General features: G+C 40.4%; 1 protein-coding gene and 1 pseudogene across 1 annotated transcript in view; one reads left to right on the forward strand and one right to left on the reverse strand.

The window, feature by feature from the left end:
* ATM (ATM serine/threonine kinase) overlaps positions 1 to 25461 on the forward strand; it is a 137396-nt gene that overhangs the window by 13383 nt on the left and 98552 nt on the right. Inside the window, exons 6-15 of the mRNA XM_075546557.1 lie at positions 11028 to 11193; positions 11835 to 12073; positions 13690 to 13853; positions 15743 to 15912; positions 17547 to 17918; positions 19010 to 19204; positions 20058 to 20153; positions 21005 to 21230; positions 24386 to 24511; positions 25028 to 25153. Of these exons, the coding sequence (XP_075402672.1) occupies positions 11028 to 11193; positions 11835 to 12073; positions 13690 to 13853; positions 15743 to 15912; positions 17547 to 17918; positions 19010 to 19204; positions 20058 to 20153; positions 21005 to 21230; positions 24386 to 24511; positions 25028 to 25153 (1880 nt within the window). The remainder of the gene's footprint in view (positions 1 to 11027; positions 11194 to 11834; positions 12074 to 13689; positions 13854 to 15742; positions 15913 to 17546; positions 17919 to 19009; positions 19205 to 20057; positions 20154 to 21004; positions 21231 to 24385; positions 24512 to 25027; positions 25154 to 25461) is intronic.
* LOC142447033 (leydig cell tumor 10 kDa protein homolog pseudogene) lies at positions 18441 to 18733 on the reverse strand (annotated as a pseudogene).

Below are 25461 nucleotides of genomic sequence, written 5' to 3' on the forward strand. Positions count from 1 at the left end.
TGTAATAAGACTGACTAACATTTTAGAGATATCTTTGGATATACAGTTCTTTATTGCCAATGTGTCATTTCAAAATGACCTCTTCATAGACCACAGAATGATGACCTAGTCAGTGTCCTTATTCCTGGATTGCATTTTATTGATCCCACATGGATAAAGGTCTTCTCACAGGTTTGAGTTTCAGTTTACTTGAATCCACAGTCACCAATGGAAGCAACAGTGAAGAATCAAATGAGGTAAAGTATTGGCTGAATCTGCTTCAAAGCCCTAAAGTGTTCAAGAATATAAGATGTCACACCAAGGACAAATGTGAACCTTGGTGTTTCAGTTGCCTCATACGCATGTGAAACCTGTGCAGTGAACAAGATCGATCCCTTTTATTTGTGATGTTGGCAAAGAATATTGACTATACTGCCAGAAGAACTATTTTGTCTTGGAAGAAGTACAACCAGAATGTTCCTTAGAGGCAAGCGTGTGGAGGCTTTGCCTCATGTTTTGGACCTGCTATGAGAAGGGGCCATTCCCTGGATCCTCCTTGCTGAAGTTTGCAGTCATTGAAAAAGAAGACCCCTAGCGAGCTGGATTGACATAGTGACTGTGCAGTGCTTTATTCTCAATTGTACATGAGTTTGCTGTGAGTTGGAATTGACTTGACAATATTTTGGGGGCTGTGAGGTATTTAATTTGGTTCTTCTTTCCAAAGTCTCCAACTTCCACTGAACAAGCTTTTCCTGTGTGGGTCTGTTCAAGAAAATCGGGAAGATACTGTTAGGAGTCACTTGTGAGTAATTGTGAACAAGATTCCTGGAATGCTATACTGTTGTGTATAAAACAAGCCCTCTAAAAAGCAGGAGGATCTCATTACCAATAAGAACTCAAAGTGGACCGAATCCTCTGGACTGGAGATTTTTCTGCTGTCCACCTGGATCCAGAAGATAGCGATTGCACCAGAAGCCAGAGCAGAGAACAGAATGGTGGACTTCCCAGCCCATGGAGGAAGTAAAGCTGGGTGCTTTTGTGCATGAGACTGGCTTGCAGAGTGGGGTGCCTCCGGTAACTTAATTGGGGAAGCTGGGCTTGCTGACCCATGGAGTGGAGCTGAGTGCTCTTGGACTGAGCTTATGAACTGGGGTGCCTCTGGGCACTTAATTTAAGGTGCTGGGTTTGCTGACCCTAGGAATTTGAGCTGAATATCTTTCTTCAGCTTGAGACGTCCAGTGCAGTGGTATGCCCTTTGGGCATTTATTAGCAGTTCTGAAAGAACTTTGTAATGACCTGATAAGCAACTCCACCCAGTGCTTTTCTCACTGGCCTTACAACTTGTTCACTTCCTCAGTGAACCCTTTAAATCATGGATTTTGTCTGTAAGATCTGTGTAGTTATTGCAATAATTACTAGAATCCACAGAAATAAAATAGAAACTTGCTTCTTCTGGAACAAACAAAAAGAAATACAATAGAGACTGTTTGTTAAGACAATAGAAGCAGCTAACAACAATAGCTCTTGCGTTAGAGTTAATTGGGCCTTTCCTGCTGCTCTGAACATAAGGCAAGGTGTGTCTCAAACAGAACAAGCCTAAGTAGCAGACAGGAGATACAGCCAGTGATTAGTAGGCTACTTGGCCAGTTTTCTCACTAAAACAGTCTGAATCATTCACATAGTTGAAAATGTAGTGTGAACTAATCACACCGAAACAAAGGGAGTTCTTCCTTCTTGTTGCTGATTCCATCAGCTGCGTTATGCTCTGAAGCTCTCTTTATTTTTTCATCATCTAGAGATGAACATTATCTTTTATTTGATAAGGAGCCCAGGTGGCATGCAGGGGTTCTGTGTTGGGCTGCTAATTACAAGGTCAGCAGTTCAAACACACCGCCTCTCGAAGGCCGAAAGATGAACCTGTTCTCTTAAAAAGACTTACTGTCTAGGAAACTCAAGAGTACCTTTGTAATAGAGGTTCACTATGTGTTGAAATAAACTTAAGTGTCCATGGATGTTTGGTTAATTTTGGCTTATTTCTTTTAAAAATTCTTTATTGTGCTTTAGTTGAGAAAGTTTATACATTCAGTATTTCACAAATTGTTCTGTAACACTGGTTGCATGCCCTGGGTTCCCCATTTGCGTGTCTTTGTATGGTTTCCCTGACTCTCTACCTTCTCATCTTAACTTTTATCTTTAATCAAAAGATCATTTTATTGGGGGTTCTTAACCCTTATAACAATCCATACCTCAATTGCATCAAGCATATTTGTACATGTACCATCATTATTTTCTAAACATTTACTTTCTATTTGAGGCCTTGGTATTAGCTTCTTTTTTCCCTCTCTCTCCCTTCCCACCCTTATGGTTTCTTGATAAATTATTATTTTCGTATTTTACACTGACTGCTGTCTCCCTTCCACCATGGTTTCTGTTCTTCCGTGTGTGTGTGTGTGTGTGTGTGTGTGTGTGTGTATGTGTGTGTGTGTGTGGGGGGGGTTATGTGTCGATCATTGCAATCAGTTCCCCCATCATAGCCTCCTCTTCCCATCTTACCCCTCCCCTCCTGGTATCGCTACTCCTGTTCTTGTTCCTGGATTCCGTGTGTCCTGAGCTCTTATCTCTCTCTCTATCTGTGCATATACTCCAGTCTAGTCTGCAGTGAAAGGCAGGACTCGGGTCATGATTGTGAGGGTTGAGGAAGCCTCATGGAACCAGAGAAATATTGTGTGTTTCATTGGTGCTATACTGCGCCCTGGTTGACTCATCCCTTCCTTGTGACCCTTCTGTGAGGGGATGTCCTATTGTCTACAGATGGGTTTGGGGTCTCTGCTCCACCCCCCTCCTTCTCAACAATATGTTTTTTGTTTGTTTGTTTTCGATCTTCTGATGCCTGTTATCTGATCCTATTGACACTTAATGATTGCACAGGCTGGTGTGCTTCTTCCATGTGGGCTTTGTTGCTTCCCTGATAGATGGCTGCTTGTTTACTTTTAAACCTTTATGACCCCCCAGACACTATCTCTTTTAATAGCCCGGCACCATCAGCTTTCTTCACCACTTTTGCTTATGCACCCATTTTGAATTCAACAATTGTATTGGGAAGGTGAACATCACAGAATGCCAGGTTATTAGAACAAAAGTGTTCTTTGCATTGAAGGAGTATTTGATTAGAGACCCAATGTCCATCTGCTACCTGAATACTTAACATTTAAGTATATGTACTTAGACCTATACCCCTATCTTTATAATAATAGTGCATTTACATATATAGACGCCTATATTTATGCTTCTATAAATGTTTTGCCTCCTACTTCTTCCCTTTTTACTTTCCTCCTGTCCCACTACCATCTTCAATCTTCATTCAACTCTCAGTACTTTATCTCTGCTACATTGCACACGATCAGACCCCATCAGGCGTTGTATGCCCTCTTTGCCATCAGTTGTAGGTCTCTTATTCTTCCCTTGTCCCTGGGTTTGTTGGCTCCCCCCTCCCCCCTCCTCTCCCTTGGCCCCACAGAGAAGTTGCCCCGTTGTTTTCTCTTTGGGATCGGTTATCCTACCTGTCCCAGTTGTGAAACAGGGCACTAAACCACACAGGAGGAGAGTATTTGTCATGTCTCCACAGGAAAGTGAGAAAGGGACCAGACCTCAATCTGGAGTGCCAAGCCAGCCTTGTTTCTTTTAATTCCCTGCCTATGGGATTAGTCCCGTCCCCCCCCCCCCCAGTCTATGGCGTCCTTTGATCAGTGCTTCCTTCGCCTGCCGCCTCCTTCCCCAAGGCCCTCACCAAGCGTCAGTCCTGTTTTGTTCTCCTCAAGCTTGCTTCCCATGCCTGTCTTATAGAGGTAGTTAAAACCAACAATAACGGAAATAACAACAAAAAGATTGAATAAAAAAAGAAAAAAAGAGATACTGTGTGTTGTATACTGGAGTATGAGCTGACGAGAATATCAGACAAAGGCACCTAATTTTACCACAAAAACTCCATTAAATAGTGCTGAAAAACTTGGCTTACACATGAGTATATATGGTAATAATAATTAAGGGGGGGGGACTAAAAACATTATATAATTCCAGATCCGTGCAGTGACCTTTATGACTTTCTCCCCGCTGGTCCTGGGGCGGGTGGGGATTCTAGGAACTGCCCTTCCTAGCCTGAAGTCTATTTTGGAGGCTCCTCCGGGGCTTTGTGGCTTGGATTTGCTCCCGTTGCTGATCCATTCTGTTCCCTTCTTCGTCAAGGGCCCAAAAAGCATCAAGTGGGAGGCAGATGCCCTCTTTAACAAGTGTTGTCGGAAACAATGGATATCCACCTGTAGAACAATGAAACAAGAACCTTACCCCACCCCATGCACAAGAACAAACAAGGTGGATCACAGACGTAGAAGTAAAACCCCAAATTATCAGGACTGTCAACGAAGGAATCGGGACAAACCTAAGAACCTTGGCTCAGGAAATACATAGGCTAACTGCAATAGGGAAGGGGACACCCAGAGGTGAACTTGAAATTGTCAAGTGGGATATACTAAGGATAAAGCACCTATGTGCGTAGAACGATTTCTCCAAGAGAGTCAAGAGAACCCACAGACTAGAAGACGATTTTTAGCAATGACACAACAAAGGGCTCATTACTAAAATCGACAATACTTTCCTAGCCTGCAAAAACAGGGAAACAGTTAATCCCCAGAGTAAGTGGGCAAAAGATCTGAAAAGAAGTTTCACTAAAGAGGAGACCTGAATGGCCAGTAAACATATGAGAAAATGCTCCCGATCATTAGCCATCAGAGAAATGCAAATTAAAACAATCATGAGATACCACCTAACAACCTTGAGGTTAGCCCCAATCAGAGCAACAAATGTTGGAGGGGATGTGGCGAGCTAGGAAATCTCATCTTTACTTTTGGCCAAACATTGCCCTTTGGTCTTACATAGTTCTAAGGAACATACTCTGCATAGATGTTGTTTATTTCAGCCTGTGTCTTATTTCGCTGAAAGGTGGCCTCTGGAAATGGCTTTCATTCCAACAAGAAGATGGTTGTCTTAGGCAGTAGTCCAGGGAGTTCCTCCAGTTTCTTATCAGACTAGAAAGCCTTATCATTTTATGAATGTGGTTTTTGCCCTACATCTTTCTTCTTTTCTCACAGGGACCTTCTGTTGTTTTCCTGGTCCAAGTGCTTGTTGTTGACCGCTGTGTAGGATATAGTTCTCGTACCAGGCTGGAGGAGGAGGATGAGACTGGGGTTCATGTGGGTTGTTAGTCCTCTGGATTAGTTGCCTCCAAGCGGTTTTGGTTTTCATTTTCCTTGCTTGAGATGGGAAGAGAACAATTGTCTTTAATTTCAAAAAAATCATCCCTTTTTGTAGGATTATTTTTCGAGATCACTACCTTGTCTGACATTTGTTTTATCTTCTGAGGGCTCTCATCAAGAAATGAGGTCTGTTGTAAAAATCTATATTTTGTATAAGCCAAAACAGACAACGCACTGCCATTGAGTCCATTCTAACTCATGGTGGTGCTGTAGGACATCATAGAACTGTTCCTTAGGGTTTCTGAGACTGTAGATTTCAGCTGAGTTTGATCTGCCAACTTTGAGGTTAACAGCTCAGCATTTGATCCACGACCACCAACCCCAAACCCAGCTACTGCTGTCGAGTTGATGCACACTAGAGTGACCCTCTAGGACAGGGCAGACCCGCCCCAGTGAGTTTCCAAGTCTGCGTGGACTCCAGTCTTTCCTTTACCAGTCAGCATGTTAACTCTGCACCACTTAGGGACTCCTTTTGAGGGGAAAAAAATACTGGATTATTTCTTCTTGCACTGCTGTGGATCATCTTTCAAGGCCGGCACAGGACCATGCAGTGTTTCCTTCTGGTCCTAGGGGTGCTGTGGGTGGGAACTAGTCCATGCTACCTAACCGTCACAACCTTCAGACTGTCCACTTTTTATCAGAGGATCCCTTTTGTTTGGCTGGTTTCTTTTCATCCTCTGCTCAAATGTCACTGCTCTTCCAATTGCCTTTTCTACATTTATATCTCTCTTATTTTCTACTATAATTCTGTTTTCTTCTGTCATACTCTATTGAAAATCAACACGTTTCTAAATAATTCCCAGGTAGAAGTAGTGGTATCAAAAGACCCCAGACACTATCTCTTGATAGCTGGGCACCATCAGCTTTCTTCGCCACATTTGCTTATGCACCCATTTGACTTCAGCAATTGTATTGGGGAGGTGAGCACACAATGAGATGATTTTTTTGTTCTTTGATGCCTGATAACTGATCCCTTCGGGACCACGTGATCACACAGGCTGGTGTGTTCTTCCATGTGGGTTTTGTTGCTTCTGAGTTAGATGGCCGCTTGTTTATCTTCAAGCCTTTAAGACCCCAGACACTATCTCTTTTGATAGCCGGGCACCATCAGCTTTCTTCACCACATTTACTTGTTCACCCGCTTTGGCTTCAGCAGTTGTGTCGGGAGGGTGAGCATCATAGAGTTCCAATTTAATAAAGAAAGTATTCATTCATTGAGGGAGTGCTTGAGTAGAGTCTCACGGTCCTTCCGCCAGTTTAATACTAAACCTATAAATATAGACACATAGATCTATTTTCCCATCCTCATATATATATTTGCATGTACATGTCATTGTCTAGACCTCTATAAATGCCCTTTGACTCCTAGCTCTTTCCTCCATCTCCCTTGACTTTCCTCCTGCCCTACTACCATGCTCCGTCCCCACCTGGGTTACAGCTATACCTCTTCTTTACGTAACCTTACCCTTGATCATTCCCTACCAGGCCTGCCACTCCCCCCTCACCACCATTTTGGGTCCCATGTTGTTCCCTTGTCCCTGGGTTTGTTCACACCACTTCCTTACCCCCTCAACTCCCCCTATCCCAAGTCCCCCAGGAACTGTCAGTCCCGTTGTTTTTCCTCCAGATAGTTCATCCAGCCTGTCTTATTTAGACAGACCTGTGGAGATAATAACATGCACGAAAACAAAGACAGAGGAAAACAAAGCAACAGTATAGAACCAGACAACAAAACAACAACAAATCACTGACAAAGAACAAAACAAAACACATCAAGAAAGAAAAGCTTGTAGTTAGTTCAGGGATCGTTTGCTGGCCCTTAGGAATGTTTTCCAGTCCAGTCTGTTGGGGTACCACGCCCTGGCCCCAAAGTCCACTTTCAGCATTCCCTGGGGACCTTGACAGAAAAAGGTTTTGAAAATAAGTATTGCTGTATAATCATAGAACTATTAAACCAAAATTTCAAAATGTGGAGCAGTTGTTTTTCAACATGTACTTCATCTGGTTTATACACTTCTGAAAGTATTATTCTCATTTCTCTAAGGATCGTTTCATTGGGGCTCATACAGCCGTCATCATTTTCAAATCATTCTCTTTCTACTTGACTGACTTGTCTCTTCCTTGTATCCCTTCTGTAAGGGGATATCCCTTTGTCTACAGATGGGCTTTGGCGCTCCACTCCGCCTGCCCCACCTCATTCACATCGATATTGTTTTTTTTGTTTTGGGTCTTTGATGCTCAAAACCAGATCCCATAGACTCTTCATGATCCCACAGGCTGGTGTGCTTTTTCCATGTGGACTTTATTGCTTCTCACCTAGATGGCCGCTTGTTTCTCTTCAAGCCTTTAAGACCCCAGACACTTTATCTTTTGATAGCCGGGCACCATCAGCTTTCTTCACCACATTTGCTTATATACTCATTTTATCTTCAGCGATCATGTCAGGAAAGGTGAGCATACCAGAATGCTGGGTTATTAGAACAAAGTGTTCATGCATTGAGGGAGTACTAGAGTAGAGAGACCCAATGTCCATCTGCTGCCATACTATTTAACAAATACACATGTGTACATAGAGTTGTACATAGATCTATCATTATATATAAGTGTGTGTACATATGTACTTGCATGTATAAATGTCCTTTGCCTCCTAGTTCTTTCTTCTACTTCCGTCTTGTCCCACTATCTTGTTTGGCCTTCATTCAGTTTCAATAATTCCTCTCAGCTACATTGCCCTTGATCAAGCATCCCCAGGCATTCTATGCCCTCCTCGAAGGTGATTTTAGATCGCTATTGTTTCCTTATCCCTGGGCTTGTTGCCCTGGCCCTTGATTCCTTTCCTCTGCCTCCCCATTTTCTATGACCCCCCAACCGTTGGTCCCGTTGTTTTTTCCGAATTGTTTATCCCGCCTATCTTATCTAGATAGACATGCAGCAACAATAATGGGCATAAAAACAAGACAAAAAGATAACAAAAGAAAACAAAACAGCTACAGTAACAACAACCGCCCCCCCAAAAACAACACCTAAGAAAGAAAAGCCTATAAATAATTTCAGGTCGGTCTGTTGACCTTTAGGAGTGTTTTCCTGTCAAGTCTGATAGGGTGCCACGTCCTGGCTCCCAAATCTATTTTTGGTATTCCTCGGGGACTTTGCGGCTTTGCTCTCCTTGCTGCTCTGTTGCATGCTTGTAGTGTTTCGCCCAGGTTTAGTGGGGTCAGATTGGGCAAAATCCCCACACTGTCTCCAGTTGTCCCTTGTGGCGCTTTGACTCAGTGAGGGATGTCCTGTCTCGTGGTGGGGCTGGCCCTGTGGTTCTCTCTGTGCACTGGGTGCTCTGAGACAGAATATTCTCCTCCGGGATTGGTAGGCCGCTCTCCCTCTTCCTTTGTTCCTGCCTAGAGAAGTGCAGCTTCCGTGCTGTCCTCTGAAGTACAGAGGTCTTCTGGCGGGCAGGGAGGGAGGTCCACCTAGCTGGGATCGGGGCCAGCCCCACCGACCTCTCGGTTGGTTCGCTGCTTCATGTTGGTATGTTGCAGTCACGTCTTGGCACACCAGGTTGAAATCTGGTCCCTCTCTCCCTCCTGTGGAGATAATCAACAATACCCTCCCCTCGGGTGGGTTAGGATCCTGTTCCTCTGCTACCCATGTCTTTTTTTACCCTTTTCCCCTCCTTTAAGTTGGCTGGCGTATGTATCCCTGGATTGGCCTGGCCCCTGCGATACTACCTGGACCTCACCCCAGGAATGTATTTATATACTAGCTTTTCCCCTGTGGCCCTTTTGCATTTTTAAACTTACCTCAGCTGACTCATGTTGTACTTGTCCTTTTGTGCTTGGCTTACTTCGCTTAGCATACTTTCCTCCAGTTCTTCCCATGCGGCAATGTGCTTCATGCGTTCATCACTGCTTTTTAGGGATGCGTAGGATTCCATTGTATAGATGTACCAGTTTTTTAATCCATTGGTCCATTGATGGAAATTTGGGTTGTTTCCAACTCCTTTTAATTGTGAACCATGCCGCGATGAACATTGGAGCACAGATGTCTGGCTGTGGTTTGTTTCTTGCCTCTTCTGGGTATACGCCTGGTTTTGATTTTGTCAAATCGATTTCCATAATGACTCCATAGATCCCCCACAGTGGACAAGAGTTCCCATCTCACCATAGCCCCTCCAACACTTGTTACTTTCTGATTTTTTGAATTGGGCTACCTTTGAGTGTTAGGTGGTACCTCATAGTTGTACTTTGCATTTCCCTTATGGCTAATGATCGGGAACATTTTCTCATATGTTTGTTGGCCGTTCGGATTCCTGCCCCTGTGAGACTTCTATTCAGGTCCTTTGCCCTACCTCCTCAGTGGACAATTTGTTTTTTTCTTATTGTAATTTAGCAGAGTATTGTAGATTTTAATAATAAGGCCTTTGTCTGAATGGGTGCATAAGCAAATGTGGCGAAGAAAGCTGATGGTGCCCGGCTATCAAAAGAGATAGTGTCTGGGGTCTTAAAGGCTTGAAGATAAACAAGCGGCCATCTAGCTCAGAAGCAAAAAAGCCCACATGGAAGAAGCACACCAGCCAGTGCGATCACGAGGTGCCAAAGGGACCAGGTATAAGGCATCATGCAAAAAAAAAAAAAGAATGTGTGTGTGTGTGTGTGTGTGTGTGTGTGTGTGTGTGTGTATATATATATATATATATATATATATATATATATATATATATATATATATATCACATTGAATGAAGGGGGGAAGTGCAGAGTGGAGACCCAAGGCCCAAGTGTCGGCCAATGGAGATCCCCTCATAGAGGGGTTTAGGAGAGGAGATGGGTCAGTCAGGGTGCAAGGTAGTACCGACGAAGAGCACAGCTTTCCCCCAGATCCTGGATGCTTCCTCCCCCCAACTACCATGATCCGAATTCTACCTTGCAGGGCTGGATAGGGCAGAGGTTGTACACTGGTACATATGAGGACTGGAGGCACAGGGAATCCAGGGTGGATGATACCTTCAGGACCAAGGGTGTGAGGGGCAATGCTGGGAGAATGTAGGGTGAGTGGGTTGGAAAGGGGGAACTGATTACAGGGATCCACATGTGACCTCCTCCCTGGGAGAGGGACAGCAGAGAAGGGGGGGAAGGGAGACTCCGGATAGAGCAAGATATGACAAAATAACGATGTGTAAATTACAAAGGGCACATGAGGGAGGGGGGTGCGGGGAGGGAGGGGTAAAAAAAAAAGAGGACCTGATGCAAAGGGCTTAAGTGGAGAGCAAATGCTTTGAGAATGATTGGAGCAGGGAATGTATGGATGTGCTTTATACAATTGATGTATGTATATGTATGGATTGTGATAAGAGTTGTATGAGTCCCTAATAAAATGTGAAAAAAGAAAAAAAAAACTAGCTAAAAAAAAAATAAGGCCTTTGTCTGATGTGTCATTGCTAAAGATGTTTTCACAATCTGTGACTCTCTTATTACTCTCTTGGTGAATTCTTTTGATGTACTAATGTGTTTTGTCTTCAGTAGATCCCACTTGTCAATTTGTGCCTCCTCTCTTTTTGTGTTCTTCTCTATTTCTGCAAACAATGAATTTTTAAAATTTTCTTTAAATATTGCACATAAACATAAATGACATACTTTTGTGAAAATGAACTGTCCTTTTGGTATTTATTAAAATTTAGTTTAAAAATTATGTGTGTCTATAATTTTTGTTTATATAACTAAAATTACTGTTTTTAACTTTCAGAATTATTGTCTGTGTACTTCAGGCTGTACCTTCAACCTGTACAACACATTAATAGAGTTTTAGTAGCCAGAATAATTTATACTGTGGCCAAAGGATGCAGTTCACAAACAGATGTATTAAATTCCAAATTTCTGGATTTTTTCCCCAAGGCTATCCAGTGTGCAAGGTAATCGAACCTTTCTATTTTGTTGGACATTGAAAAATTTATTTGCTCTTCTTCTATGACTGTTTTAACTTCACTGATTTAATGCTACCTTTTCATGAGTAAAGGAAGAGTAGACTTAGTGGATTCCCAAAGAACATGTCAACCAGGTACAACACATTCTGAATATTCAACATCTGGGATGTTAAGTGATGTCCTGCTCTTCTGATGACATAAGAAGTTAGCCATCTAAGTATTTCATTTATCTCATCCTGAGGATAGGTGTGTGCATTAAGAATAAAATAAAATAGGAATATTATTTTGGGGAAAAATCAGTATCAAATGTATGTGGCATTTTCAGTTTTACTGTGGTGCATTTTAAAATGGTAGTTTCCACATATCCATTTTGCATGTTTTTAGACAGTGTTAGGAGCAGAAGAAGCTAGTTCACAACAGTGGTCCCCTAGACCCCAAGTAAGAGTTGTACTTTTGATTGTATCTTGCTCCTGTGATTTACTTTCCTACATGACTTTGAAACTAAGGCTTTTGGAACTTGTGAATTAAATGATCTTTCCCTCTGGACTTGCAGTTCTTAAGCTGTCTTTTGTACTTGCAGTTTGCCTTCCCCTGTTCCACCAAATTGAGTTTGTTGTTTTCTCTCTCAGACAAGAAAAGAGCTCAGCAGGTCTTGATCACATCTTAGCTGCCCTTATTATCTTCCTCAAGATTTTGGCAGTCAACTTTCGGATTCGAGTGTGCGAATTAGGAGATGAAATTCTTCCGAGCTTGCTGTATATTTGGACTCAACATAGATTTAATGGATCCTTAAAAGAAATAATTATTGAATTATTTCAACTGCACATTTACATCCATCATCCAAAGGGAGCCAAAACTCCAGAAAAAGGTAGTTTTTACTGTTATGAATTTGCGTCTTCTTGAAAACAGGCAAAGAATGCAGTCAGTATTCTGTCAGAGGGTAAGACCTCCTGTGGGCAAGAATAGCTGCTTGATTATATTGGTCACCAGGAGACTTGTTTTTCCCATTTAGAATTTGAAGCTGTGGTAGCAAATTAGATCATGTTCAATATTGTTGGGTGTTTGTTTTTTTTCTAACTCTAACCCTGTGTTGTTGGGTGTTTTGAAGAATGCCAACAGCTAAGACACACTGTACCCCCCCCCAGGACCTGATTATGCAGCAGTGATTAGGCGAAGAGGTATGACGTAAGGTGTGAGGACTAGCGAATTTAGGAACTTGTTTATTCCCATATTGTTGATATTGGAAGATAAGATGGAGACATGTGGACTGAAAACAGCCAGTCAGTTTATTCAGATGTTAAGGAAAACACATATAAATCGCTTCCATGAGATAGTAGGTAGAAAGGAAATACTGTTGCCATAAGCCTCATAGTTACTCCAGATTCTGTGTCTTGGAAATCAACCAGCAAACACTGACTTAGCTGGTTCCCCTACACTTCACCAAGAGTCCTCCTTCAGCTCGTGGGGACGGTAGTGGGTAGAGTGGGTGCTGGGTGCGTGCATTTCTACTCTGGCTGCAGGTTACTTTGAGCTGTTCATAACGTTTGGGTCAGTTTGTCATGGCCAGCTTAGCAGGCAGACTATAATAGCATGACATACTGAGTAATGGCTGAAACAGTAGGAAACACATTGATCGCAGCAAGAAAACCAGTGTAACTCACATAATGATGGTTTTTCGATCTATCACATAGCTCTCAGCAGGGTGAGGATTAGGAAATACTTAGGTTAGGAGGTGTAATGAAATGTTACTCATTGGCTGTGATCCACAGGGTCAGCAGTTTGACTCCATCAGTGACTCCAAAGGGGAAAGACAGGGTTTGGTATTCCTGTAAAGAGTTATAACCTTGGAATCTCCAAGTGGCAGTTCTACCCTGTCCTATAGGATCATTACGATTTGACATCAACTCGCTAGCAATGGATTTTTTTTTTAGTGAAATGTGAAGTGTTTTAATGAAACATTTAGATAATTTGACAGTTGAGACAGCCAGGAAGGCTAATGTATTTTTAAGCTACATTAATTGATAGGTGGTACCTTGCTTTATGGGAAGTAACAGTTCTATTGCTCCCTATATTGACCAGACAACAGATTACATGTTAACCACATTTTATATACTTGGCATTTTAATTAAGAAGGGTTATAAATCTGAATATGTATCATTTCTATACTAGTTTTCAAAAAACGGCTAGTTTTTCTCTTACGTAAAAAAAGACATAGAGAAGTTGGTTCTCGTCTGAAAAAGAGCACGCTAACTCCATTTGCTTTGTGAGAGAGAGAAATTGGAGAAGGATTTTAGACCAAAACAGAGAAGAGCTTTATAACTAATGCTGCAGCTGCTTGAGTGTGAATGGAGAAGGTTAGAACGTAGAGACTGAGGGATGTAGAAGAAGCATTAGTCCTGCAAGTATGTTTCCACCTTGGCAGTGAATGTGTAAGTTGACAGTAGAGTGTACGTTTATATAACAGTTACAATTTTGGGATTACAGGTGCTTATGAATCAACAAAATGGAAAAGCATTTTATACAACTTATATGATCTGCTAGTGAATGAAATCAGTCACATTGGAAGTAGAGGAAAATATTCTTCAGGATTCCGTAATATTGCTGTTAAGGAGGACTTGGTTGGGTTGATGGCAGATGTTTGTCACCAGGTACCCTTAAATCTTTGTTTCGACATTTGTATCACAGCAGTGGAGTTGCTGTCAGATTTTGAAGCTTCCTGCTATTTTTCCTCGTACTTTTGCACATACTCTGAAAAAGTTATACTCTGTGCATGTAACTTTTTTATTCAAAATATAATAAATAGCCGGAATTACAGTTTTAATTTAAAAGGTAACTCTTCTGCAGATGTGAATTTCATGAAAACTAGTGACTATCTTTTCATTCTTTTAAGATCTGTGGGAAATAATATGACCTTGACTTTACTGATATTTAAATTGTTTTTTTTAAAACATTTTGTTAGGGGCTCTTACAACTCTTATCACACAATCCATACATACATCAATTTGTACATTCATTGCCCTCATCATTCTCAAAACATTTGCTCTCCACTTAAGCCCCTGGCATCAGCTCTTCATTTTTTGCCCTCTCTCCCTGCTCCCCCTCCCTCGTGGACCCTTGATAATTTATAAATTATTATTTTGTCATATCTTGCACTGTCTGACGTCTCCCTTTACCCACTTTTCTGTTGTCTGTCCCCCAGGGAGGAAAATATATGTAGATCCTGATATTCGGTTCCCCCTTTCCACCCCACCCTCTGTTTTCTTTTTAATAAGATAAAATCGCTTATAAAATTCAGTTTATTATATAAAATGCACAATTCAGTGAATATTGGTATTTTTACTACACTGTGTAAATAGTGAAAATTCATACCATCTAATTCTAGAAAATTTTCCACATCTCAAAATGAAACCTCACATCTATTAGTGGTCAGTCCTGATTTTTCCCCTTGCCCTAGTCCCTAATAACCACTAATCCACTTTCTGTCTCTATGGGAAATGTCCAAATAAAGCTTATTTTAGACATTTCTGTAGAGAGAAGCCACTATATATCCTTTTGAGTGTGCCTTGTTTCGTTTTTCACAGTTGCCTGATTCATAACAGTAGCAACATTGCAGTGATGAAGTAGCAACAAAAATAATATAATGGATGGGGGTCACCACAACAGGAGGAACTGTATGAAAGGGTCATGACCTTAGGAAGGTTGAGAACCACTGAGTTAGCATAAAGTTTTCAAGATTCATCCATAATGGGCCATTTATCAATACATATTCCATGTCATGGCTGAAATGTATGGCTACATGAATTTTTTTTTGTCTGTTCATTCATCAGTTGGGGACCTCATGTTTTGTGAGTACAAATTTCTTCCCAGAGATTTGGTTAACAGACCTAGATAGTAATTCTACTCTGTTAAACATTTTCGTGATAACAAATTAAAGATTTGGTCCCTTTGAGAAAGTAGGCCTTGATTTACTTTTAGATGTGTTGGTGCTTTTAGTAAATGTTTCCAGGAAATAAAACTGGTATGTTACTTGTTATAGCACCTCTTTTTAAAGAGCCATTATGTTTATTTCAGTATGTTTGATTCTCACTGCATTATCACACCGATACAGGCATAATTCACTTTATTGCCCAGTGTTTTAGTGTGCGTCAGTTTTGCACATTGAAGGTTGTGGTGGCCCTGTGGTGAGCAAGTCTGTTGTCAGTATTTTCCCAACAACTTATGCCTTTGTCACATTTTGGTAATTTTCACAGTCTTTAAAATATTTTCCATATTGTTGCACATACTGACTAGACCTACAGGATGTATAAAAATAACTTTTATATGTACTGGAACACCAAAAATTCCTATTACTTGCTTTGTAACTTTATTGCTGTAGCTTGAAACTGAACCTGCAATGTCTCCAAGGTATACCTGTGTATATTTCTGTGATTTATTACTCTTCCTTATGACTTGCCTGTGTCTTTAGTTGAGGAGTAACTTTTTTTTCAGCTGAGCTATTAAAAAACAATATCAGCAAAACCATTTTTGTTTTTTTTAGGTCTTTAATGAAAATACCCAATCGCTGGAGATTTCTCAGTCTTACTCTACTACACAAAGAGAATTTATTGACTCTAGTATGCCTTGCAAAAGGAGGAGAATAGAATCAGGATGGGAAGTAATTAAAGATCATCTTCAGAAATCACAGAATGATTTTCATCTTGTGCCTTGGTAATGAAATTTATTGTTTCATTTAATAACCATTTAGTCTCATTTAACTTTTCTTCCAAGACCTCTAGCAGCTCCTTTTATCTCATTGGCCAGAATTAGGTCATTTGTTTACTCCCAAACCAATCCCTTGCGAAGGGGAATGGATTGCCATGTCATATTGAGGTCCACCACTATGATTTGTCTGATGCTGGAGTAGGGGACAGGGCTCACCTGGCCTGAGCATATCACCATAGTAAGGGAGAGAGAGGATGGATGTCCGGTAGGTAACTGGTGGTGTCTGCTTCATGGACGTCACTACATTGTATTCCAACTCAAAGACATTTTAGTATGAAGAATAGAATTAGGAAGAAACTAAAAATAGCCTTCAGAAATTATGGAATCATTTTGACCTTATGCCATGATAAAAGGTTATTAGTGTTTACTTATTCGGTCTGATGTATAATATAACAGGTCATGTGGAGTCAAAATATTAAGTCCAGTGGAGACCAGAATTCATCCATTCAGCATGTTTGCAAAAAGAAAGCCAAACCCCAGGCAGGTTAAGCAGTTTACTTGAAGACAGTTAGAAAATTGTGAATTACAATTAAGCTTCTGTGTTCATTGATCTTTTGATTTTTACCAGGTTGATGGAATGTTGAAATATAATTTAGCTGTGTTTAGCTGTAGGTACCTTTTACTTAAGATCACGTGTATTATACGTAGCTGAAGGTGCCTATTCCAGATTCTTTAACTTGCTCATTTAGTCAGGAGTTACTTATTGAATAGTTATTGTGTGTCAGGCACTAGGGGTACAAAGATGAATAGGCTAGGGTTCCTGTTTTTGAATAGCATTTATTTTAGAGAACCCAACAAATATTTATTGGATTAACTAAATTAACATCAAGGAAATCTAGATTTTTTTTGCTTGTTTTTTATCCTTAGAGCATTTTAATGGTTTTTAGCTGAAGAGGACAGGCGTATGTGAGATAACTTAGAATGTTGCTGATTTAATTATTATGTAATGTTTTATTTAAGTAATATCGCTTACTCTGCTAACTAAAAAGTTGTCTTCTTGCCACTTTAGGAGGTAGAACTTGGTGAACATTAAAAGCTAGTTTTTGGTGGGGAGTACTATTAGAAAATGATGAAGCTTCCCAGGTGGAGAAATAGGCTATGCATTGGGCTACTAACCACAAGGGCAGCAGTTCAACTCCACTAGCGGCTCCATGGGAAAAAATGAAGCTATCCCATCCCATACGGTTAATAGCCTAGTAAATGCTACTGTGCCATGTAAGGTCACTATGAGTCAGAATTGATTTGATGGCACTGTTACAGAGAATGACGAAGGTGCCCCAGTGGTACCCACTTTCTGTGGTAGGAGGTGAGCTGCTGACCTTAGCAAGGTCCTTGGTTCCAACCTTCCAGCCACTTACTGGGAGCAAGTTGAGGTTTTCTCCTCCCATCTCAAATCCCCTATGAGGTTGGTGTGGGTTGAAATGGATTGGAAGGTAGTGGGTTCAGTTCGCTTGCTTTATATAGAATAACGACAGTGATGTATTAATTATAATGTAAGGGTATCGCGCTTGTTTGTTTGTTTGTTTTTTCATTGCACTTGCCAACAGACTTGAATAGTTTCAAATTACTTTTTCTTTCAGGTTACAGATTACAACACAGCTAATATCAAAGTACCCTACGAGTTTGCCTAACTGTGAGCTAACACCATTGCTGACAATACTCTCCCAGCTTCTGCCTCAGCAGCGACGTGGGGAACGCACTCCATACGTGTTACGGTGCCTTATAGAAGTCGCTCTGTGTCAAAGCAAGAATTTAAACCTAGAGAGCTCGCAAAAGGCAGATCTTCTGAAGCTCTGGATTAAAATTTGGTCTATTACCTTTCGAGGCATAAGTTCTGAACAAATGCAAGTGGAAAACTTTGGCTTACTTGGAGCCATAATTAAAGGCAATCTAGTTGAAGTTGATAGAGAATTTTGGAAGTTATTTACTGGGTCCGCCTGCAAACCTTCAAGGTAAGTTGAGTAGGTTGTTAGGTCAGTTTTTTTGCACATACACAAATAATACTTCCCTTCTACCTTTGCCCACTCATCATTTTGGAAGTTTATTGGTTCATTTAAACATGTTAAATTCTATTTCAGAAGCTTTTTGTTTGGACAGGAAGACTTAATAGATGAAGAAATGTGAATTTAGTTTTAAATGTGGGAGATGCTACCAAATAATCAATTTTAAAGAATTCGAGTTTTAATTTCTTTTTTTTAGACAACAAAGCCTGTTTTATTACTTGGGGTGAAAGCAGCAGAGATGGGGCCTGGGGACAGAGGTGGCAAAAGCGCTTGCCTAGGTGTCCCTGGGTTCTGGGCCTCGGCACCTGGACCTGCTGGCCATTGGCTTGTAGGCTGGGCCCTCACTGAAGTCAAGCGCCTTCAATCCTGGGAGCCGGGTTCCTCCTCCTCCTCACAGTGGCCCGGGGGACTGCCTGGAGACTGGTCTTGGACGCGGGGTGTGACACTGGGCTCCACAGTGGGGGTAGGCCTTTAGGAGGTCTTCTTGGCAGAGGCTACGCCCTTCTTTCTGGGGGCCTTCAGCAGTGCCAGCTTCTTGGGCAGACTGCTGTTGCCCTTCATCATGACGTCATGTTCGATCCTTTTCTGGATGCCAACCTCCAGGTCCTTTTGAGCTTTCGCTGCTGCACTACGCGCGCCTTCTTGGGGGCGATGACCTGGCCGCCCTTCCTTGGGCCCGGGATCTGCTCCGAGGCAGCTGCCGACGCTGCTGCCTTGCTCTTGGCCGACTTCTGCGCCTGGAACTTGCGCTGTCCCTGCGCCATGGCCGAGTTTTCATTTCTTTTCAATTGTTTATTCATAATTTTTCATTCGTCCTGATTAATATTATAAAAGGTCGTTCTTAAGTATTTCCTTAAATGTATGTAAAACAGCTCTGTTTACAGTGTCTTTCTGTTTTGTCAGCAAAATGTACTGTGTCCCTGCCATGTGCCCCGATTGCCGTGCTAGTCTTTGGAGGCGCAGTGGGTGGTAATAAGACAGGGAAAACCTCTGTTCTTCAAAGAGCTTGCTTTGAACAATAGTTTTTGGTTTCGTTGTAGCCCTGCAGTATGCTGCTTGGCAGTGGCACTCACCGTAGCTGTAATTCCAGAAACAGCAACCACAGAGCGAGAGCAGAATCTCTGTGAAGTGCACAGAAGCTTGTCATTCCGAGAAATGATCATGAAATGGCTCTTATTCTATCAGGTAGAGGATGACGTAGAAGACCTTACGGAGCTGACCCCCGTTCTTCTCAGGTGATTGCATGTTGCTCTTTTCTAAGTGTCTCTCCTTCCCTCACTTCACTCCAGGTGGTCTTATTTCTCAGCCATTGCCCCGGCTTTCCGAGAGCTACAGATGTTACATGTTCAGCACATGCTCACTGTGTAGGACAAATAAACTGCCTCCCAGGGTTTTCTTTGCAGAATTCCATAAGGAAGCAAGTCCCCAGGTTTTGTTCCCATTGACTGATTGACTGGGTTCAAACTGCCACCTTTTCAGTTAGCAGCTGAGCACTTTACTGGGTACCTTCCCAAGAGCTAGTTGTAATTATTAAACAGTCTCTTTATTTTTAGGATTGTGTTCTAGTCATAGACCAGTGAGTAGGGGGATATGTATGAAGAATATGCATATAATGCTTTAAGCACCAGATGATCCTGTTTGATTTATCTGTGAACAGGTCCATCTGCGCCTATTAGCCGTTGGCTCCTGGTGTTAAATTCCTGGGGCAAGGAAACAAGAGAAGGAACAGGCCTGGAGGAGCAGCTTTCCCACCTTAACCTTTCCATTGAATGGCAATTTCCAGGTGGTAATTTGCGCAGCATGACTAGAGAACAGACCTTGGGGTTCTTAGAGTGCTGTCACTGTAGTTTCACGTCTGAAGCGGCCTTCGCTGTGCTTCTGCGGAGTGTTGGAAAGCACAACACCAGAGTGAAGACTCCTCCTTCTCGCCTCTCGGGCGGTAGGAAATTCAGTACAAGGGAAAGGAACGTGAGGGTCCACGTTTTAGAGGGTCCCTTTCTACATAGCCAAACTTGAACATCGACGTTTAAAGAGTTCTTTACATGACTTTTGTTGTTTTAAGATGAAGTATTTTATTTTTTTTTACAGTAAGTTTCCTCACCTTTCAGTGGAGAAAATTCTCGTGAGTCTCACTCTGAAAAACTGTAAAGCTGCAATGGATTTTTTCCAAAGTGTCCCAGAATGGTATGTTATGTAACAAAGTTCTTGAATATTTTAAAGATACACGTTTAATAAAAATAGCTGATAATTTCGGCATGGTTATCATTGCATCCTAATAATTATGCACGGAATTAAAATTTTGATAATCACCACTATTATCCAGGGAAGATATTCTATTAATTCAGTGATTGTGATCTATGTTCTAAAAATTTAAATCTAGATTTCTATTTTTTAATGCTACAGAGTATAGCATGTGCCACTTGCCCATAGAAGAAATTGAGTGGCTTTGATGGGAAATTAAGAATATAGACAGTTTTGTGGAGTGAGCTTTTAAAGGTGTGGCTAATTATTTCTATATGTCAATTAAAATTTGACCATGCTTTAGCCTCAAAAATACATCATGATTTATGATAAAGGGAACAAAATTATATCAAAAACTTCATTTTAATTGACTTAGAAGGCTGATGTCTAGTCACTGATTAGACATTACTCATTGGTGCAGATTCCTAACTTCATATAACGAAGGAGATAGAATGAAAAGGATCCTATATTTTAGACAAGGCAGAGGTGGAAAAAAGGAGTGCTTCCAAATACAATTAGCCCTCAGTGTTATTGTAGTACTAATGGCTGCTTCTCGGTTTCTAAGTTTGCTGCTAACTTCTTTCCCTTTGTCTATTAGTAATTTATAGTACAGAATAATGAAATTTGATAAAAGTGGGAACCAAAATTCAGAGAAGGGAAGCATTTAAAGGAACAATAATCTATTATTAGTCTGAATAATACAGATGTTTTCTTTTATAATGTATTTCAAAAATAATATGATAGTTTGATTTTCAATTTTTAAAATGCGTGTATAAAACTTTACTTTCTCCAAGTGAGCAACACCAAAAAGATAAAGAAGAACCCTCATTTTCAGAAGTAGAAGAACTGTTTCTTCAGACAACTTTTGACAAGATGGATTTTTTAACCGTTGTGAAAGAATGTGCTACAGAAAAGCACCAATCTAGTACTGGATTTTCTGTCCACCAAAGTCTCAAGGAAACACTGGATCGGTATCTTCTAGCCTTATCAGAACAGCTGCTAAATAATTACTCGCCCGAGGTGAGATTGTGGAAAAGGATTAAAGTCTTTACTTGATTAGATTATTAGGAAGGGAAAATGGGAAACGAGCAGGACAGGCAGTAGGATGGTCAGAGAGTTGGATTTCAAAGCAAAATAAGAATATTTGACTGAATATCTTAAGCATGAAAATTTTAAACTGAAGAAAAATTTTTAAAATAATTTTTTAATCATACAATTCTTATCACAATCCATACATACATCCTTTGTGTCAAGCACATTTGTACATTTGTTGCCATCATCATTCTCAAAACATTTGCTTTCTACTTTAGCCCTTAATATCAGCTCCTCATTTTCCCCAAACCCTTCATAATTCATAAATTATTATTTTGTCATATCTTACACTGTCTGATGTCTCCCCTCACCCCCTTCTCTGTTGTCTATCCCCCATGGAGGAGGTTATACGTAGATTCTTTAAATCGACTCCCCCTTTTCCACCCCACATTTCCTCCACCCTCCAGGCATTGCCACTCTTACCACTGGTCCTGAAAGGGTCATCTGTCCTGGATTCCCTGTTTCCAGTTGCCATCTGTACCTATGTACCTCCTCTGGTCTAGCCAGATTTGTAAGGTAGAATTGGGATCATGATAATGGTGGGGAGGAAGCATTTAAAAACTAGAGGGAAGTTATGTGTTTCATCGTTGCTACCTAGCACCCTGGCTGGCTCATCTCCTCCCCACAACCCTTCAGTATACATTTGCTTACAGATGGACTTTGAGTCTGCATTCTGCACTTACCCATGTTTACAATAATTTTTCGTTCTTTGATGCCTGATACCTGACCCCTTCCACACCTTGTAGTCACCCAGACTGGTGTGCTTCCTCCATGTGGGCTTTGTTGTTTCTGAGCTAGATGGCCGCTTGTTATCTTCAAGCCTTTAAGACCCCAGATGGTATATCTTTTGATAGCCACGCACCATCAGCTTTCTTCACATTTGTTTATGCACATGTTTGTTTTCAGTGATCATATCGGGAAGATGGGGCACCCACTGATAGGATTTTTGTTCTTTGATATCTAATATCTGGTCTTTCCTACACCTCGTGGTCACACAGGCTGGTGTGTTTCTTCCATGTGGGTTTTGATGCTTCTGAGCTAGATGGCCGCTTGTTTATCTGCAATTCTTTAAGACCCCAGACGCTATATCTTTTGTTAGCCGGGTACCATCAGCTTTCTTCACCACATTTGCTTATGCACACATTTGCTTATGCACACATGGAATACCAGTTTAATAGAACAATGTGTTCTTGCATTGAGTAAGTACTTGAGTGGAGATCCAATGTCCATTGGCTGCTTAATACTAAACCTATAACTATATGCACATAGATCTAGCTCCCCACCATCCTACATAAATATATTCACATATGTACATACCTGTATTTAGACCTCTATACATACCCTTTGTCAACTAGTCCTTTCCTATATTTCCTTTTACTTTCCTCTTGTCCCACTATCAAGCTCAGCCTACATTTATTTGGGCTTCAATAATTTCTCTCAAAACTTTACTCCAGGAATTCTGATAGAGTGAAGTAGAATATTTTTGTATGTAAAGAATAATCTTGGGTAGTTTAGTTTTGCTTCAGTAAAGCAAAGGATGTAATTTGAACTGATTTAGTAGACTTTAACAGCACTTTTAAGAGGAAGAGGTGGTTAATAAAGGTAATAAATGGACATATAATCACCCATTTTTTCCAGTGGTCTTTGAGTAATTTGTTTTTTTGTAAAATCACGAATTCTCTTAGTATACTTGTGTCTTGGCAAATTAACTCCCATTTCTATTGACATGGGATATCTTATGTATTTCATTATTCAAATTATTCACATGTCAAATCCTGGCTATGAGCATACTTAGGTAATATCAGACACAATACTGTGCTGTCTTTTTATTTTCAGAATGCTAATATTTGACTTGTATAGCTTAGTTTATTTTTTCTGCCACAGATATTTGTGTATATATTTTATTTTTTACTATAAAATTAAGTTTTCATATATATATTTCCATTTTTTGTTCCATGATAATTAAAAAGCAAAACCTGTTAGCATGCAGTTGATTCCACCTCATGGTAGCCCTGTGGGGTAGAGGAGGGCTGTGCTGTATTGGGTTGTCAGTGGCTGATCTGTGGAAAGTGTCTCTGTGGGAAGAAAGGTGCGGAGGAAGGCATTGCTCGGTGGACTCTAATGGCGTGCCTTTTAATTAGCAGCAGGACATCTTAACCACTTAACTACACAGGGACTCCTCTTACATAGTACACTGTTGAACAAAATAAAATATATAAACTCAAAAGGCTTAATTCGGGGAGAATAGCCTGGAAAAAAATAGAGGGGAAAATATGCTTAATTCTTCTGTCTTATTCTTAATTCTTAGCATGCTTCTATATCAAAGTTAAAAACATTTTTACTGTAAAGCAATATTCTACATTTTCTCCCTAAAAAATCATTCCCTACGATGGTGGGGGTGGAGGAATCAAAAAATATTATTTACATATCATTTGCAAGTTCTTACATAATCCTAAAATTGGAAAAATATTATCCACTAGCGAAAATGTTTTGTGTTAGTATTTGGGAGTTTAAAAGCTGAATAATTGAAGGTTATTATATTTCAGAAATTTAAAATATCATTTAATATCCTTCTACATAAGGTCTCTGAGCCAGAAGCAACTCTAGGGCGGTGGGTTGGATTGAGTTTTATATGAATCCACTTTCTGCTTGTGTTTTAAGTCTTAAGAGACATTTTTCCCTCTCCCCCCTTGTCTTCCTGTCTCGCACGTTCCCCTCTCCCCCCTTGTCTTCCTGTCTCAAATGCGCAGGGACTCCCTGTACGCAGCACCCTATGCCACTTTAAGAGGTGGTATCTCACTCGACAATAGAAAACATTTCTGCCATTTTTCTTGAGCAGCCTGTTTATCCTAACTCTGCAATGGTCTGTTAGATATTAGAATTTTAGAGAGTCAGAGTACTTTTACTGTTCACTCCAGTTAACAGGGCTGGAGTTCAGATTACTGAACGCTCAAGTCTTTTCTAAAACTTTAAATATATACTCCCAAATTTCCTTACATAAAATTAGTTTTCTGGAAAGATGATTATAGAATACCTGAAAACGTTATTGTAATATATGTATTTTCCTTCGTGGTTACCCTAAGACTGCCGATTCAGACGCGCTCGTCCGGTGTTCCAGTCTTTTGGTGGGTGTCCTCGGCTGCTATTGCTACGTGGGTGTAATAGCTGAAGAAGAAGCACATAAGTCAGAATTATTCCAAAAAGCCAAGGTATGGTCATTTACACGAATGAAACTGTAGATAATGTGAATGAATTCATTCCTGGGCTAAGTGGCATATTTGTTTGGGAATCTTTAATATAGGTTAATCCTTTCTTATTCAGATAGAGGTTTGAGAAGAAATGATAGCAAGTGACCTGTATGACTAAAAATTATATTAACGCAACTATGAGTACTGGAATTGAAATCACACATTGTACATTTTAATTTTATAAACAATAGTGATTTTCATTGATACTGTAAAAATTTCAGTTTACTATCCAAAACCACTCCTTTTAAAGATGTTAATAACATAGGCTGTCAGCTTGAAGTGATTTTGGTATCTGAATACTATTCTGTGAAGTTGTAATTTACATAACATTTGTGGATAAAATTTGCCATTTTCTAGATTATAATTTCTAATTTTATATAAGCAAATGTAGAAACACAAAATCGTAAGCTAAACTTGAAAGCAAATCATTATACCATAACTTTAACTGGAACTTGGATCTTTTCTTCTGTGTAATAGTCCCTAATGCAGTGTGCAGGGGAAAGTATCACTCTGTTTAAAAATAAGATGAATGAAGACTCTAGAATTGACTCATTAAGAAATATGATGCTTCTGTGTAAAAGCTGCTTATGCAACTGTACCAAGGTAAGATACTATTCTTATTTGATAATGTTGCCTGTCCTGGGGTTTGAATATTGTTTGGTGGAATTATTCTTTGGTTACTGGTTGGTTGGTGTCCCCTTCATAAATTTATATGCGCATAGAAAGTTAAATTGAAGGTACATAAAGGTAATGTCCAGTGGAGTTAAGCAGTAGCTAGCCTGAATTTCACATGCAGCCAATTTAGTCAGTTTAATATGGGTTCTGAGCTTTTGATTTCTTTCACCTACTTTCATATGGATGACTTTTATTTGGTCATTCTAAATTCAGTCACTTAATAAGTATGTGTTGAC

Source organism: Tenrec ecaudatus, chromosome 4, assembly GCF_050624435.1.
Source record: "Tenrec ecaudatus isolate mTenEca1 chromosome 4, mTenEca1.hap1, whole genome shotgun sequence".
NCBI lineage: Eukaryota > Metazoa > Chordata > Mammalia > Afrosoricida > Tenrecidae > Tenrec > Tenrec ecaudatus.